General features: G+C 44.6%; 1 protein-coding gene across 3 annotated transcripts in view; it reads left to right on the forward strand.

Annotated features, from left to right (window-relative positions):
• The first annotated feature begins 13,417 nt into the window (after nt 1-13,417).
• Nucleotides 13,418-15,979, forward strand: part of tbc1d20 (TBC1 domain family, member 20) — a 53,362-nt gene continuing 50,800 nt past the window's right edge. For all 3 annotated transcript variants that reach the window (XM_068048617.1, XM_068048618.1, XM_068048619.1), the window contains exon 1: nt 13,418-13,640. In XM_068048617.1, coding sequence (XP_067904718.1) covers nt 13,589-13,640 — 52 coding nt within the window. In that variant the 5' untranslated portion in view covers nt 13,418-13,588. The remainder of the gene's footprint in view (nt 13,641-15,979) is intronic.

Consider the following 15,979-nt stretch of genomic DNA (forward strand, 5'->3'; position numbering starts at 1 on the left):
AAAGCTGGGGTTGTTCTCCTTAGAACAAAGGAGATTGAATGGAGATGAAATAGAAGTGTACAAGATTGTGATAGGCTCAGATAAGTTAGACAAGGAAAAACTGTTCCCATTTACTGATGGTGCAATGACTAGAGGACACAGATTGAAGGTTTTGGGCAAAAGATGCAGGAAGAATATGAGGAAGAACTTTTTTACGCAGCGGGTGGGAATGACCAGGAAGTGGAGACAATCAATGACTTTAAGAGGAAATTGGATGGCCACTTGAAGGAAATAGACTTGCAGGACTATGGGGATCAAGCCTGGGAGTGGGACTGAACAGATAGCTCAATGTAAAGCCAGCATGTACTCAATGGGCCAAATGGCCTCCTTTTGTGCTGTAAAAGATCTAGGACTCTTATGCTTTTGCTCATGGCTAAAATAAAATTCCTGTCATGATCATCTCTCTGTTTATTTCACACCTTTTCATTCTTTCCAACTTCCTTTTTCTGTCTTAGATTTCCACTCTGGCTGGCTCCCTGTCTATACCTTATCCACTCTGCCTTTCACACACTTTCCAATTTTCTTGTTCTGAACCCCTTCCATACGCTGTTTTCCTTTGGCTTCTCTGTCTGTCTTCCTGTAAATCTTGTCATGTTTTCATTTTTCTTTCATCTATCAGAGAACCCTGATTCCAACCCTCTGATAGGTACAGGAATCTTGTCTTTCAAAAAGTATGATGTGCCAAGGAAATTAGTTAAATAAAGGAAATGCGTTGGAAATTGGGAGGAATGGGTACATACATTTGCAGAAAGAATAGCACGGGAACAGATTAGAGGTAAATTGCTGATTTTGTGATTTGGATTCACGCTATCTGCTGGGACCTTTATTTGTATAAGTAATTTCAACATGTCCCAATAGAAATTAAATTGAAATTTATTAATCTTAAGGGCCATGGCAACGTTACTAACATAGAAGGAAAATATGGGTTTGTACAGTGGACAGATCGATCATAGAATCATACAGCACCGAAGGAGGCCATTTGTCCCATCATATCTCTGGCTCTTTAAAATGGCTATCCAAATTGTTCTACACCTCTACTCTTTGTCCATAGCCCTGCATAGGTGACAGATAAATTTGTCATAGTATATTTTGTGATGAAGTAACAAAGGAAGTTATAATCTAAGCTTTGGAACAGAACTAGGAGTGCAGATGCATAGATTTTTAAAGGTGAGAGTACAGGTAGAAATGACAAATGGGATTTGGTGCTTTATTTAGAAAGCATCAAAATCAAAAGCAAAGTGGGGTTGAATTTGTACAACACAACTAGCCAATAGTTGGGAGTATTTGTGGTTCTGGACACAGGATTTATGATTTTTAATGAACAGATTGAGGAAAAAGGTATAAAATTTAATCTTGAATAAGTTGTTTTCACTGGTTGTTGGATTGGTAACATGGGATATGAATATGGGAAATTAAGTGACTGAAGAGCGAAGTTGTAAGTTTTTTTTCCCCCGTCATCAGAATGTGTTGTATTTAATTATAAGTGACCATTGGAGACTCTAATGAAATCAAGAATACTTGAAAAGGATAGTTCAGGAAGTTGAATTAGAGTAAATGCCACCAGTTTCAGAGTTGATGCAAGTGCAATGGACCAAATGGTATTAGGGGAAGTACTGTGTGCCCAAGAGGACTATAAAAAATGCAGACCAGGAGATTCTTCCAACACTTTCCCAGGTAGCATCTCCTGGTGTTTATTTTCCTCTGGCAATCTAGGAAGGTGGTTGATGAAAAGCTGGAACAAAGTCCAGGATCCAGCCTAATTGATCTTTGCTGAGCCATTGTCAAAGTTTGGAATGCCAATTGAAAAGCAGGCATTTGGTGTCTTGCATATCTGCTGTAATAAGATGTGGAAAGCGAGAAATAGCTGGCCACTAAAAAGGGAAGGGGTTGGTGCTCAGGCCAACAGAGAACAGATAGATGGGGCCCAGCTGCATGCCTACAACTTTGGGATATGAATTCCTGGTCATCGTCATAGAGTTACACAGCACAGAAACGGGCCCTTCGGCCCTTTGTGTCCGTCAAGCACCTAACTATTCTAATCCCATTTTCCAGCACTTGGCCCATAGCCTTGTATACAATGGCATTTCAAGTGCTCATCTAAATACTTAAATGTTGAGGGTTCCTGCCTCTACCACCTCTTCAGGCAGTGTGTTCCAGATTCCAACCACCCTCAGGGTGAAATTTTTTTCCATCAAATCCCCTCTAAACCTCCTGCCCCTTACCTTAAATCTATGCCCCCGGTTACTGACCCCTCCGCTAAGGGAAAAAGTTTCTTCCTACCTAACCTATCAATGCCCCTCATAATTTTGTATACCTCAATCATGTCCCCCCTCAGCTTTCTCTGCTCTAAGAAAAACAACCCTAACCTTTTCAGTCTCTCTTCATAGCTGAAATGCTCTAACCCAGGCAACATCCTGGTGAATCTCCTCTGCACCCTCTCCAGTGCAATCACATCCTTCCTATAGTGTGGTGCCCAGAACTGTACACACTACTCCAGCTGTGGCCTAACTAACGTTTTATACAGCTTCATCATAGCCTCCTTGCTCTTATATTCTATGCCTCAGCTGATAAAGGTAAGTATCCCATATGCTTTCCTAACCACCTTATCTACCTGTGCTGCTGCCTTCAGTGATCTATGTGCAAGTACACCAAGGTCCCTCTGACCTTCCTAGGGTCCTACCATCCATTGTATGTTCCCTTGCCTTGTTAGTCCTCCTAAAATGCATCACCTCACAATTCTCAGGAAATAAATTCCATTTGCCACTGTTTCACCCATCTATATTGTCCTGTAATCTAAAGCTTTCCTCTTCGCTATTTACAACACCACCAATTTTCATGTCATCTGCGAACTTACTTATCATGCCTCCTATATTCACATTTAAATCATTAATGTACACTACAAACAACAAGGGTCCCAGCACTGATCCCTGTGGTACACCAATGATCATAGGCTTCCACTCGCAAATACAACCCTTGACCATCACCCTCTGCCTCCTGCCACTAAGCCAATTTTGGATCCACTTTGCCAAATTGCCCTGGATCCCATGGGCTCTTACCTTACTAACCAATCTCCCATGCGGTACCTTATCAAAAGCCTTACTGAAGTCCATGTAGACTACATCAACTGCTTTACCCTCATCTACACATGTCGTCACCGCCTCTCAAAATTCAATCAAGTTAGTTGGACACTATCTCCCCCTGACAAAGCCATGCTGTCTATCCCTGATTAATCTCTGCCTCCAAGTGGAGATTAATCCTGTCCCTCAGAATTTTTTCTAATATTTTCCCAACCACTGATGTTAGACTCACTGGCCTGTAATTACCTGATTTATCCCTGCTACCCTTCTTGAATAATGGCACCACATTCGCAGTCCTCCAGTCCTCTGGTACCTCTCCTGTGGCCAGAGAGGATTTGAAAATTTGTGTCAGAGCCCCTACTATCTCCTCCCTTGTCTCACATAACAGCCTGGGATGCATCTCATCTGCGTCTGGGGATTTATCCACTAAAACAGCCTGCTAAAACAGCTAATGCTTCCTTTCAATGCTAATATGTTCAAGTATATCATGATCCCCCTCCCTGATCTCTACACCTACATCATCCTTCTCCATAGTGATGCAAAGTAATCATTTAAAACCTCACCTATGTCTTCCGGCTCAACACACAAATTCCCGCTTTGGTCCCTAATGGGCCCCACTCTTTCCCTGGTTATCCTGTTGCCCTTAATATACTTATAAAACGCCTTAGGATTTTCCTTTATCTTGTCCGTGAGTGTTTTTTTTATGTCCCCGCTTTTCTCCCCTAATTACTTTTTTTGGTACTCCCCTACACTTTCTATACTCCTCTAGTGCCTCTGCTGTTTTCAGCGCTCCGAATCTGCCATAAGCCTCCTTTTTTCCTGATCCAATCCTTTATATCCCTTGATATCCAGGGTTCTCTGGACTTGTTGGTCCTACCCTTCACCTTAACGGGTACATGTTGGCTCTGAACCCTCACTATTTCCTCTTTGACTCCCACTGGTCTGATGTAGACTTTCCTACAAGTAGCTGCTCCCAGTCCACTTTGGCCAGATCCTGTTTTATCATATTGAAATCGGCCTTCCGCCAATTCAGTGTCTTTAGTTCCGGCCCGTCTTTGTCCTTTTCCATAACTACCTTAAATCTTAGAGTTATGGTCACTATCCCCGAAATTTTCCCTCACTGACACTTCTACCACTTGTCCAGCTTCATTCCCTAGGATTAGGTCCAGTACTGCCCCTTCTGTTGTAGGACTTTCTATGTACTGGCTCAAAAAGCTCTTTATGCATTTTAAGAATTCTGCCCCCTTTAAGCCTTTTACACTAAGACTATCCCAGTTGATATTGGGGAAGTTGAAATCCCCTACTATTATTACCCTATTATTTTTACACTTCTGAGATTTGCTTACATATCTACTCCCGTATCTCTCCCTGACTGTTTGGAGACCTATAGTACACTCCCAGCCAAGTGATTGCCCCCTTTTTGTTCTTAAGTTCTACCCAATTGGCCTCATTAGAGGAACCTTCTAAGATATCATCCCTCCTTACTGCAGTAATTGACTCCTTAATCAACAGTGCAATGCCACATCCTCTTTTATCCCCTCCCCTGTCATGCCTGAAGATTCTATACCCTGGAACGTTGAGCTGCCAGTTCTGCCCCTCCCTCAACCATGTATCTGATAGCAACAACATCATAATCCCATGTGCTAATCAATGCCCTCAATTCATCAGTCTTACTGGTAAGACTCCTTGCATTAAATAGATGCAATCCAGCCTTGCATTTTTCACTTGTGCCTTAACAGGTCCATATTTGCTCTGCCTTCCAGACCGACTCAGTTTTTATTCTATATTTGACTGAGCATCACCCCCTACTGTACCTCCACTCTGTATCCCATCCCCCTGCCAAATTAGTTTAACTGCTCTCCCCTCTTCCCCCCCCCCACCCCCATCCCCCAACAACAGCACTAGCAAACCTCCCAGCAAGGATGTTGGTCCCATTCCGGGTTCAGGTGCAATCTGTCCGACTTGTACAGGTCCCACCTTTGCCGGAAACAGATCCAGTGATCCAGGAAACTAAAGCCCTCCCTCCTGCACCATCTCTTCATCTGCTCTATCCTCCTATTCCCATACTCACTAGCACGTGGCACCGGGAGTAATCCAGAGATTACAACTTTTGAGGTCCTGCTCTTTAATCTGCTACTTAGCTCCCTAAATTCTTGTTTCAGGACTTCATCCCTCTTTTTATCTATGGCGTTGGTACCAATGTGTACCACGACCTCTGACTGTTCACCCTTCTCCTTCACAATGTCCTGCAGCTGCTCCATGACATCCTTGACCCTAGCACCAGGCAGGCAACATACCATCATGGAGTCACGTTTGTGGCCACAGAAATGCCTATCTGTGTCCCTTACGATAGAATCCCCTATCCTATAGTTCTTCCACTCCTTTTCTTCCCCTGCTGTGCAGCAGAGCCATCTGTGGTTTTAAGTATGAATAATTAGGTCTCGTACCCCTCCATTGTTCCTTTGGAAAAGATTGTCTTGCTCGTGTGCTTTTTTTTATTTATTTATGGGATGTGGGCATCACTGGCTAGGCCAGCATTTATTGCCCATCCCTAATTGCCCTTGAGCAGGTGGTGCTAAGCTGCCTTCTTGAACCGCTATAGTCCATGTGGGGTAAGTATACCCACAGTGCTGTTCAGAATGGAGTTTCAGGATTTTGACCCAGCAGCAGTGAAGGAACGGCGATCTTTGTCCTCAACAGAAGAGTAGAGGCAGGGTTCAAAATAAGGACTGCGTGTCTCCATTGTCCATCTTGCATTTTTTTTTTTTGGATCAGCTACAAGAAAAAGACTTGGACAAATGTAGATGTCCCAAAGTATTTAACAACCAAAGAAGTACTTGTTAGAAGTGCAGTCCCTGTTGTAATGTAGAAAACACAGCAGCCAATGTATGCACAGCAAGCTCCCACAAACAGGAAGTGATGATGCCCAGATACCCTGTTTTTAGGTATTGGTTGAGTGGTAAATATTAGCCAGATGATAAACGAGCCCTGCTCCTCTTCCAAATAGTGCCGTGGAATCTTTTATATCCACTTGAAGGCTTTGTTTCATGTTGCATTTGAAAAATGACATCTGCAACAGTGCAGCACTGAGATGACCTAAGTGCTACCAGAGGCAGTATGCCACATCAGGAGCTGGGTTTAACCATATGAATTAATTAATGGGATGATCCCAACTAGTGGAAGTACACAGGTAAGCTACTTGGTTTTAACCAGTTAAACTTTAGCAGCTTCCTTATGCATGCTTGATGATTCCTAAACCTTGCCAGGACCAACCTGCACCTAACTTCTCTCACTTAGGACATATCCCTAAAGAGTGAATATGCAGTCTGTATTAGACAAAAACTTCAGACATGGATTTTTCTGTATTTTGGCTTGGACACATTTAACTTCAATAGTGGATTTCTCTGCACAATGGACACCTGCCAAACCAAAACTAAATGATCGAACATATTTTTAAACCTTTGGGGGACACAATCTAATCAAAGGGCTTCTGATTTTTGACTTCTCCTGAAGTTGTGGAGGAATCAAGATTTTATGAGTCAGATGTAGGCAGATCTATGCTTTCATTACACGGTGAACTGCACTTTAAAACAACACTGGGGAGACAAATATATATTTCCTAGTTAATTTTGCACCTGGCGCTGAGAAAATATCACAAACATTGGCAAGTAGTAATATCCCATGGAAATACATATTTGGGCAGCTAAGCTGCCATCAGTAATGTTGCCAACGTAATACAGATGCAGTGAGAAAGTATTGCCAAATAAATTATTGCAGAGCTAACTCATTGCCAACAGTATTTTTTCAACATTCTTGCAGCGAGGAATAGTTTAGAAGGTTGTCTAGTTTTCAGTTAAGATTTTGAATTCAACTGACTTTGGACTAGATGTTACAGCGGGCAGATGGGAGCTGTCCTCCGGCCGAAAAATCGGTGGCGATCCTACCTCTGCCGGGTCTGGGAATCCCGACCAGACTTTACGGTCCCCAGGCCCTTAATTGGTGTTGGGTGGGACTTCCACCTCATTGAGGCAGTAAGTCCCACCTATTGGAGCTGCCAGCCAATTAGTTCCAGAAGCGCCACCAAGAGCGGTGGCTACTGCTAGGACTGCAACCCAGCTTCATAATGAAGATGACTGAGAGCACGGAAAAGCGGTAAGTCTTTGGGGCCTTGCCGGGGGCAATCGGTCAGGCCCTGGCGAGGAGGGGGGGGGGGGGTGGTGGGGGAATCGGTTAGGGGGACGGATCATGTGGGGCAGTTGAGGCTTCTGAGGTGGCCCTCCTTGGGGCACAAGGTGCTCAATCAGGAGGGCCCACCCCAGGCCGCCAGAAGGACGCCCAGTTTTATCGGGCGGCTTTTCGGAGGCCTTAGCAGCCCGCCAGCCAACCATAAAATCCCCATGGTGGCACACGGAGGCCCTTAATTGGCCACTTAAGGACCTGGGGCAGGTGGGCTGTTTCTAGCCGGCCCACATAAATTGGCAGTAAAGGCGGGAGTGGGCGGGGAAGGGCTCCCCCAGCCTCTCACTCCATTTTATGCCTGCTCTCTCCCCACATCGCCCCCCGCTGGCTCTTTTGGGGGGTGTAAAATTACAGCCTTTGAGTTTCCATGGCAATGAGGATCAGAAAGTGAAAACATGAAACTATGTAGGTATAATCTACATAGATAAATGATGTATTACAAATAAATTAACCTTAAAGATAAAAATTGTGAATACCATTTATAGAGCCCCTTTAACACAGAAAATATTCCAGGACACTTAATAGAGGCATAATCAGAAAAAAAAGGATGTTGAGTAAAAACTTCGGGAAAGGTGAGTTTTAAAGAGCATCTCAAACGAGAAGGAGGTTAAGAGGAAGAGGGGTTTAGCAAAGGAATACCAGAGGGCCTAAACAGCTGTCTTTGATGGGGCAAAAGAAGAAGGAATGCATAACTAATGGAACAAGAGTTTGGGAGGAGGAGGAGATAATGATGTAAACACTGTGAATGTGAAATTGGAGGTATTGGGGTTGAGCACAAATATAGAACAGCAAGAAGTGATGGGAGAGCACTGGAACAGTTGACTTTGGAGTGCCAATGGCATGGATGAGGGATTCAGCAGCAGATAGGAACAGAGATTGTCAATTTACCTTTAGTTTTAGTCTGCCCTACAAGCAGAATCTTTTGATGAAGCAACAGAGGGTTAATGAAGGGAATGTGGTGGATGTTGTTTATTTATTTATTTAGAGATACAGCACTGAAACAGGCCCTTCGGCCCACCGAGTCTGTGCCGACCATCAACCACCCATTTATACCAATCCTACATTAATCCCATATTCCTACCACATCCCCACCTTCCCCTACCACCTACCTATACTAGGGCAATTTATAATGGCCAACTTACCTATCAACCTCCGAGTCTTTGGCTGTGGGAGGAAACCAGAGCACCCGGATGAAAACCCACACAGTCACAGGGAGAACTTGCAAACTCCGCACAGGCAGTACCCAGAATTGAACCCGGGTCGCTGGAGCTGTGAGGCTGCGGTGCTAACCACTGCGCTGCCCAAATGCTTTCTTAAAATCCACATAAAGGAGCACATAAAAGTGTCATGACCGAGGCGGGAGGAATGCACTGTTTATTCTAGTTCCACTCTCCACGGGTCACAACATATAATTAAATTATTTCCCACTTACCAATGCGGTCAATTCTTTTTATCCTAGAATAAAACACACCAACCAGGTTTCTTTAATAATTTTGTTGTTTGTCAGTTTATTATAGAACAAGTCTTAACCAGTACTGGAGTAAAGCATTAACACAGAGTGAAATATTAAAGTTCCCTTTTTACCTTAGCCACTCACACACACACACATATTTACACTGGTTAACCAGAAAAATAAAGGGATTTTTGTTTTCAGAGCTCTATTACAGATCAGAAAACCACTTGGGCCGAATATGTGCTCATTGCAGATGAGCTATGTTGTGTTCCAAAACTGGCATACGGTCTGGCCTCCGAGTACATGTAAATGAGTCCCTGGGATCTTTTACACCAGTTCTTTTCAGGCGGCGTTGAGAATTATTTTGGCAGGCTTTTCTTCAATGACAGGAGAAGAGATGAGTTGACACAGTGAACTTCTCAGGGTCTTTGAGAGGTGCTGGAAAGCTGAGCTGGGTTGTGGTCTTTCTCGTTCCTCGGGAATTCTCTTTTTTATATAGTTCAACCCTAAATCAAAACAATTCAAAAGTGAAACTGACAACAGGCGGTCAACCTTTTGACCTCCATCAATCTTGACCTGTCACCACTTTGTTAACAATTCAGAGTCATAGAGAGATACAACACTGAAACAGGTCCTTCAGCCCACCAAGTCTGTGCCGAACAACAACCACCCATTTATACTAAACCGACATTACTCCCATATTCCCACCATTCTCCTACCTACACTAGGGGTAATTTACAATGGCCAATTTACCTATCAACCTGCAAGTCTTTGGCTGTGGGAGGAAACCGGAGCACCCAGTGGAAACCCACATGGTCACAGGGAAAACTTGCAAACTCCACACAGGCAGTACCCAGAACCAAACCTGGGTCGCTGGAGCTGTGAGGCTGTGGTGCTAACCACTGAGCCACTGTGCCACCCCTAGGTTTCTCCAGGTGTCCAATGTTCTCTGTTCTTTATTGAGCTGGAAGTCAGGTGGCTTCCCTGAAAGGCTTGTTTTCCTCAAGACCTCTGTGTCTCTTAAAAACATTTCCAGGGACTGTTTTTCAAAGTCAAGTGGCCTTTACATGACCCCCTTTGAAAACCCCAAAGTTTAACATTTCTTCAATCTTTCAAAAATGAACCCTCGAAACAGACACTTAACAAAACAGGGGCACTTTCATAACAAAAGGCTGGTTAAGACAATTGAGGCTCATGGAATTGGAGGGTCTCTGTCCAATTGGGTAAAAATTGGCTTAAGGACAGAAAACAGCAAGTTATAGTAATTAGTTGCTTTCCAGACTGGAGAATGGTAGACAGTAGTGTTTCCGAAGGGTCAGTGCTGGGACCACTGCTTTTTTTGTTATATATAAATGACTTGGATCTTGGAATAAAGAGTAGAATCTCAAAACTTGTTGATGACACCAAACCTGGAGGTGTGGCAAACAGTGAGGATGATAGGAACCGCCTGCGTCAAGACAGATAGGCTAGCAGAATGGGCAGACAAGTAGCAGATGGAATTTATACAGACAAGTGTGAGTTGATGCATTTTGGCAGAAGGAATGGAGAGAGGCAATATATACTTAATAGCACAGTTCTAAAGAGTGTGAAGAAAGAGGGACCTGGGGGTGCATATGCATCAATCTTTGAAGGTGGCAGGACATATTGGGAGAATGGTTAGTAATGCATATGGGATTTTGGGCTTCATAAATAGAGGTATTGAGTACAAAAGCAGGGATGTTATACTGCACCTATATAAAGCTCTGGTTAGGCCACATCTGGAGTATTGCGTCCAGTTCTGGTCAACACACTTCAGGAAGGATGTGAGGGTCCTTGAGAGGGTGCAGAGGAGATTTAATAGACTGGTTCCAGGGAAGGAGGATTTTAGTGGCAGGGTTACGTTGGGTTGTTCTCCTTAGAAAAAGCAGTTTGAGGGGATATTTAATTGAAGTGTCCAAGTTTAGGGCCAAGTGGCCTCTTTCTGTGCTGTAAACTTTCTATAATTATGACAGGCTTAGATAAGTTGGACAAGGAAAAACTGTTCCTATTAACTAGTGGTACAAGGTCTAGGGGACACAAACTGGAGGTTTTGGGCAAGAGATGTATGGGAGAAGATGAGGAAGAACTTTTTTTTACACAGCGGGTGGTAATGACCTGGAACTCGCTCTCCACAAGGATGGTGGAAGCGGAGACAATCAATGACTTTGAGAGGAAGCCTGACCACCTGAGGGAAATTGACATGCAGGGCTATGGGGATTGAGACTGATTGGATAGCTCTGTGGAGAGCTGGCCAATATTTATCTCTCAACCAACATCACAAAAACAGCTTATCAGGTCATAATAATATTGCTGTTGGTGGGAGCTTGCTGTGCACAAAATGGTTGTTGGATTTCCTACATTTCCAAAAAGTACTTAGTTGGCTATGAAGTGCTATGGGATGTCCAGTGGTTGCAAAAGGTATTACTTAAAGGGACATGCCTCTCACTTTAGCTGCATAGTAACCATTGCAAGATAACTACAGATGAGGCATGCTCGTCAGTACTTCAAGGAAGCTCTGGAAATTCTAGGCATGCCACAGCCTGCCGGACTGAGCATTGAGTTCAAAAATTTCAGAGCAGTTTATTTTTCCCCTTTTTATTTTAGTTTGTTTCATCATTCATACCATATGCCTGCCCACTGTCTTTTTTTTCAGTCAGGGCTGTTAATTTTTCTGTCCATTAACACACTCTCTGCTTTGTCTTTCAACACACCATTGCTTTTGCTCCATGAGCTTGGTTTAAAACCTTTGCCAGTTTTGATGAAGGGTCACTGACCTCTCTCCACAGATGCTGCCAGACCTACTGACTATTTCAAGCATCTCTTGTTTTTAATTACTGAAAATTCTCCTACTATTTATAAGAGTCCAGTTCCCGTGGTTCTATTTAACATCTTGGGGCGGCGCAGTGGTTAGCACCGCAGCCTCACAGCTCCAGTGACCCGGGTTCAGTTCTGGGTACTGTCTGTGTGGAGTTTGCAAATTCTCCCTGTGACTGCGTGGGTTTCCGCCGAGTGCTCCGGTTTCCTCCCACCGCCAAAGACTTGCAGGTTGATAAGTAAATTGGCCATTGTAAATTGCCCCTAGTGTAGGTAGGAGAATGGTAGGGAATATGGGATTAATGTAGGATTAGTATAAATGGGTGGTTGATGGTCGGCACAGACTCGGTGGGCCGAAGGGCCTGTTTCAGTGCTGTATCTCTCTATGACTCATCCACTCCCTCACTCGAGTATGGCATCAAGGAGCCCGAGCAAAACTGAGGTCAATGGGAATCAGGGGGAAAACCCTCCGCTGGCTGGAGTCATACCTAGCGCAAAGGAAGATGGTTGTGGTTGTTGGAGGTCAATCATCTCAGCTCCAGGACATCACTGCAGGAGTTCCTCAGGGTAGTGTCCTGGGCCCAACCATCTTCAGCTGCTTCACCAATGACCTTCCTTCAATCATAAGGTCAGAAGTGGGGATGTTCGCTGATGACTGCACAATGTTCAGCACCAATCGTGACTCCTCAGATACTGAAGCAGTCTGTGTCGAAATGCAGCAAGACCTGGACAATATCCAGGCTTGGGCTGATAAGTGGCAAGTAACATTCACGCCACACAAGTGCCAGGCAATGACCATCTCCAACAAGAGAGAACCTAACCATCTCCCCTTGACATTCAACAGCATTACCATTGCTGAATCCCCCACTATCAACATGCTAGGGGCTACCACTGACCAGAAACTGAACTGGAGTAGCCATATAAATACCGTGGCTACAAGAGCAGGTCAGAGGCTAGGAATCCTAAGGCGAGTAACTCACCTCCTGACTCCCCAAAAGCCTGTCCACCATCTACAAGGCACAGGTGAGGAGTGTGATGGAATACTCTCCACTTGCCTGGATGGGTGCAGCTCCAACAACACTCAAGAAGTTCGGCACCATCCAGAACAAAGCAGCCCGCTTGATTGGCACCCCATCTACAAACATTCACTCACTCCACTACCGACGCCCAGTGGCAGCAGTGTGTACCATCTACAAGATGCACTGCAGCAACACACCAAGGCTCCTTCGACAGCACCTTCCAAACCCGCGACCTCTACCAACTAGAAGGACAAGGGCAGCAAATACATGGGAACACCACCACCTGCAAGTTCCCCTCCAAGTCACACACCATCCTGACTTGGAACTATATCGCCGTTCCTTCACTGTCGCTGGGCCAAAATCCTGGAACTCCCTTCCTAACAGCACTGTAGGTGTACCTACACTACATGGACTGCAGCAGTTCAAGAAGGCAGCTCACCACCACCTTCTCAAGGGCAATTAGGGATGGGTAATAAATGCTGGCCTGGCCAGCGACGCCCACATCCCATGAATGAATTAAAAAAAATATCAGTCAAGGTCTTGCAAACAAAGCCTGCAGCGGGATTTGAACATACTACTTTCTATCCTAGATGCCAGAGTGCAACCAATTGAGCCACAGGTCGCAGACGTAAGCAGCGAGGTTGCCGGGCCATGAGGTCATTCTTTAACGTGACGGCACAACAAACAGGCGCGAGCGGACCTCCCGCGACGTAGCGGTTGCTATGGGGAAGGGGAATGACGTCATACGCACGAACCTGCGCGCGCCTTATGCTTTGAAAAAAAAAAATTGCAACGGAAAGCTGTATTTTACCTCATATCGGCGGCCCGGACCCGGCGGCCCTGACATGAGGCGGACTATCACATTACAAGCCATAAACAGCGAGGCCCGGGTTTAAAATGTGTCTCCTGCTTGTCAGTCACCTGCGCCAATGTATCTGAAGAAAAGTCGAAGCAGCTCGATAAACGGAATCGGAAAACAAGGTAAATAAAAAAAATCAATGGTTTTCTCTTTAAGGAGCACTGTGCGAAGGTGAAACTCTAGCTATAATAAAGGTCTTAAATTTTTAACTGCGTATTTCTCTCACTAGAGAATTCGTTTCTTTTTGGTCGGCATTTTTTTTGTTGACTAAGTGAGAGGGGAGAGGCCGCTCTTGTTGCCGTGTAAACCAAGGTTGATCGAGGGATGAGACTGTGTGTGTGTGTGATTGATTGATGGTTCTGTATGCCAATGAGGAAGCCTCATTGAGGAAGGCGGGCGTCCAGATAGCCAATCATCGTGCGACGTGGGCGGGCTCTGTTGAGGGGGCAGGGCTTGAGAACTATCAGGTTAGGTTTGGTCGAGCCTATTTATCCAACTTCTCTATCAGGTGATGGCTGTTTTTCCTTAGGCTCCTTCCTGATTTTGTAAAAAATGTTTCAAAACGTTTATTTTTTGTCTCCCCCAAATTTGAAGCTGCCTGCTTACAGTTTTGCTTTGGCTGAGTGGAATTGCAAACAAAACTCTCTCAGTTTCATAGAATCATAGAAAGTTTAAGGCACAGAAAGAAGCCACTTGGCCCATCGTGTCTTTGCCAGTCGAAAAGCGATCCACCTATTCTAATCCCACCTTCCAGCATTTGGCCCTTAGCCTTGCAGCTTACGGCACATGAGGTGCATATCCAGACTCTTTTTAAATAAGTTGAGTGTCTCTGCCTCAACTACCCTTCCAGGCAGTGAGTTTGAGACCATCACCAACTTCTGGGTGAAAAAGTTTTGCCTCATCTCCCCTCTACTTTTTCCACCAATCACTTTAAATCTGTGCCCCCTCGTCACTGACCTCTGCTAAGATAAATAGACCCTTCATCTCCACTCTATCCAGGCCCCTCAAAATTTTGTACATTTCAATCAGATCTCCCCTCAGCCTTCTCTGTTCCAAGGAGGACAACCCCAGCCTATCCAATGTTTCCTCATACCTGCATTTTTCCAGTCCTGGCAACATCCTTGTAAATCTCCTCTGTACCCTCTCTAGTGCAATTACATCCTTTCTGTGGTGAGGTGTCCAGAACTGCACACCGTACTCAAGTTGTGGCCTAACCAATGAGTTATACAATTCCAGCATAACCTCCCTGCTCTTGTATTCTAAACCTCGGCTAATAAAGGAAAGGATTCCATATGCCTTCTTAACCACCTTATCGACCTGGCCTACCTTCAGGGATCTGTGCATATTCACTCCAAGGTCCCTTACTTCCTCTACACTTCTCAGTATTTTCCCATTAATCGTGGATTCCTTTGCCTTGTTTAACCTCGCCAAATGCATCACCTCACACTTCTCCAAGTTGAATTTCATTTGCCACTTTTCTACCCATCTGACCAGACCATCAATATCTTCCTACAGCCTACAGCTATCCTCCTCGCTATCTACCACATGGCCAGTCTTTGTGTGGTCCGCAAATTTCTTCATGCCCCCTACATTTACGTCCAAATCGTTAATATACATCACAAAAAGCAGGGGACCCAGTACTGAACCCTGTGGAACGCCACTGGAAACAGCCCTCCAGTCACTAAAGCAACCGTCAACAATTGCCCTTTGTTTCTTGCCACTGAGCCAATTTTGTATCCACCTTGTTGCATTTCCCTGGATCCCATGGGATTTTATTTTTTTAACCAGTCTGCCATGTGGGACCTTGACAAAAGCCTTACTAAAATCCATGTAGACCACATCAACTGCACTACCCTCATCTATCTTCCTTGTTACTTCAAAAAATGTGATCAAGTTGGTCAAACAAGATCTTCCCTTAACAAATCCATGCTGACTATCCTTGATTAACCTGTGCCTTTCTAAGTGACAGTTTATCCTGTCTTTCAGAATAGATTCCAATAATTTGCCCATCACTGAGGTTAGACTGACTGGCCTGTAATTATTCGGTCTATCCTTCACTCCCTTTTTGAACAGAGGTATAATGTTAGCAATTCTCTAGTCCTCTGGCACCACACCTGTATCCAGTGAGGACTGGAAAATGATGGTCAGACCCTCTGTTATTTCCTCTCTTGCTTCTTTTAACAGCCTAGGATACATTTCATCTGGCCCTGGTGATTTATCAGCTTTCAAGGATGCTAATTCCATTAATACTTAGAGTCATAGAGATACAGCACTGAAACAGGCCCTTCGGCCCACCGAGTCTGTGCCGACTGTCAACCGCCCATTTATACTAATCCTACATTAATCCCATATCCCCTACCACATCCCCACCTTCCCTCAATTCTCCTACCACCTACCTATACTAGGGGCGATTTACAATGGCCAATTTACCTATCAACCTGCAAGTCTTTGGCTGTGGGAG

Source organism: Heterodontus francisci, chromosome 16, assembly GCF_036365525.1.
Source record: "Heterodontus francisci isolate sHetFra1 chromosome 16, sHetFra1.hap1, whole genome shotgun sequence".
NCBI lineage: Eukaryota > Metazoa > Chordata > Chondrichthyes > Heterodontiformes > Heterodontidae > Heterodontus > Heterodontus francisci.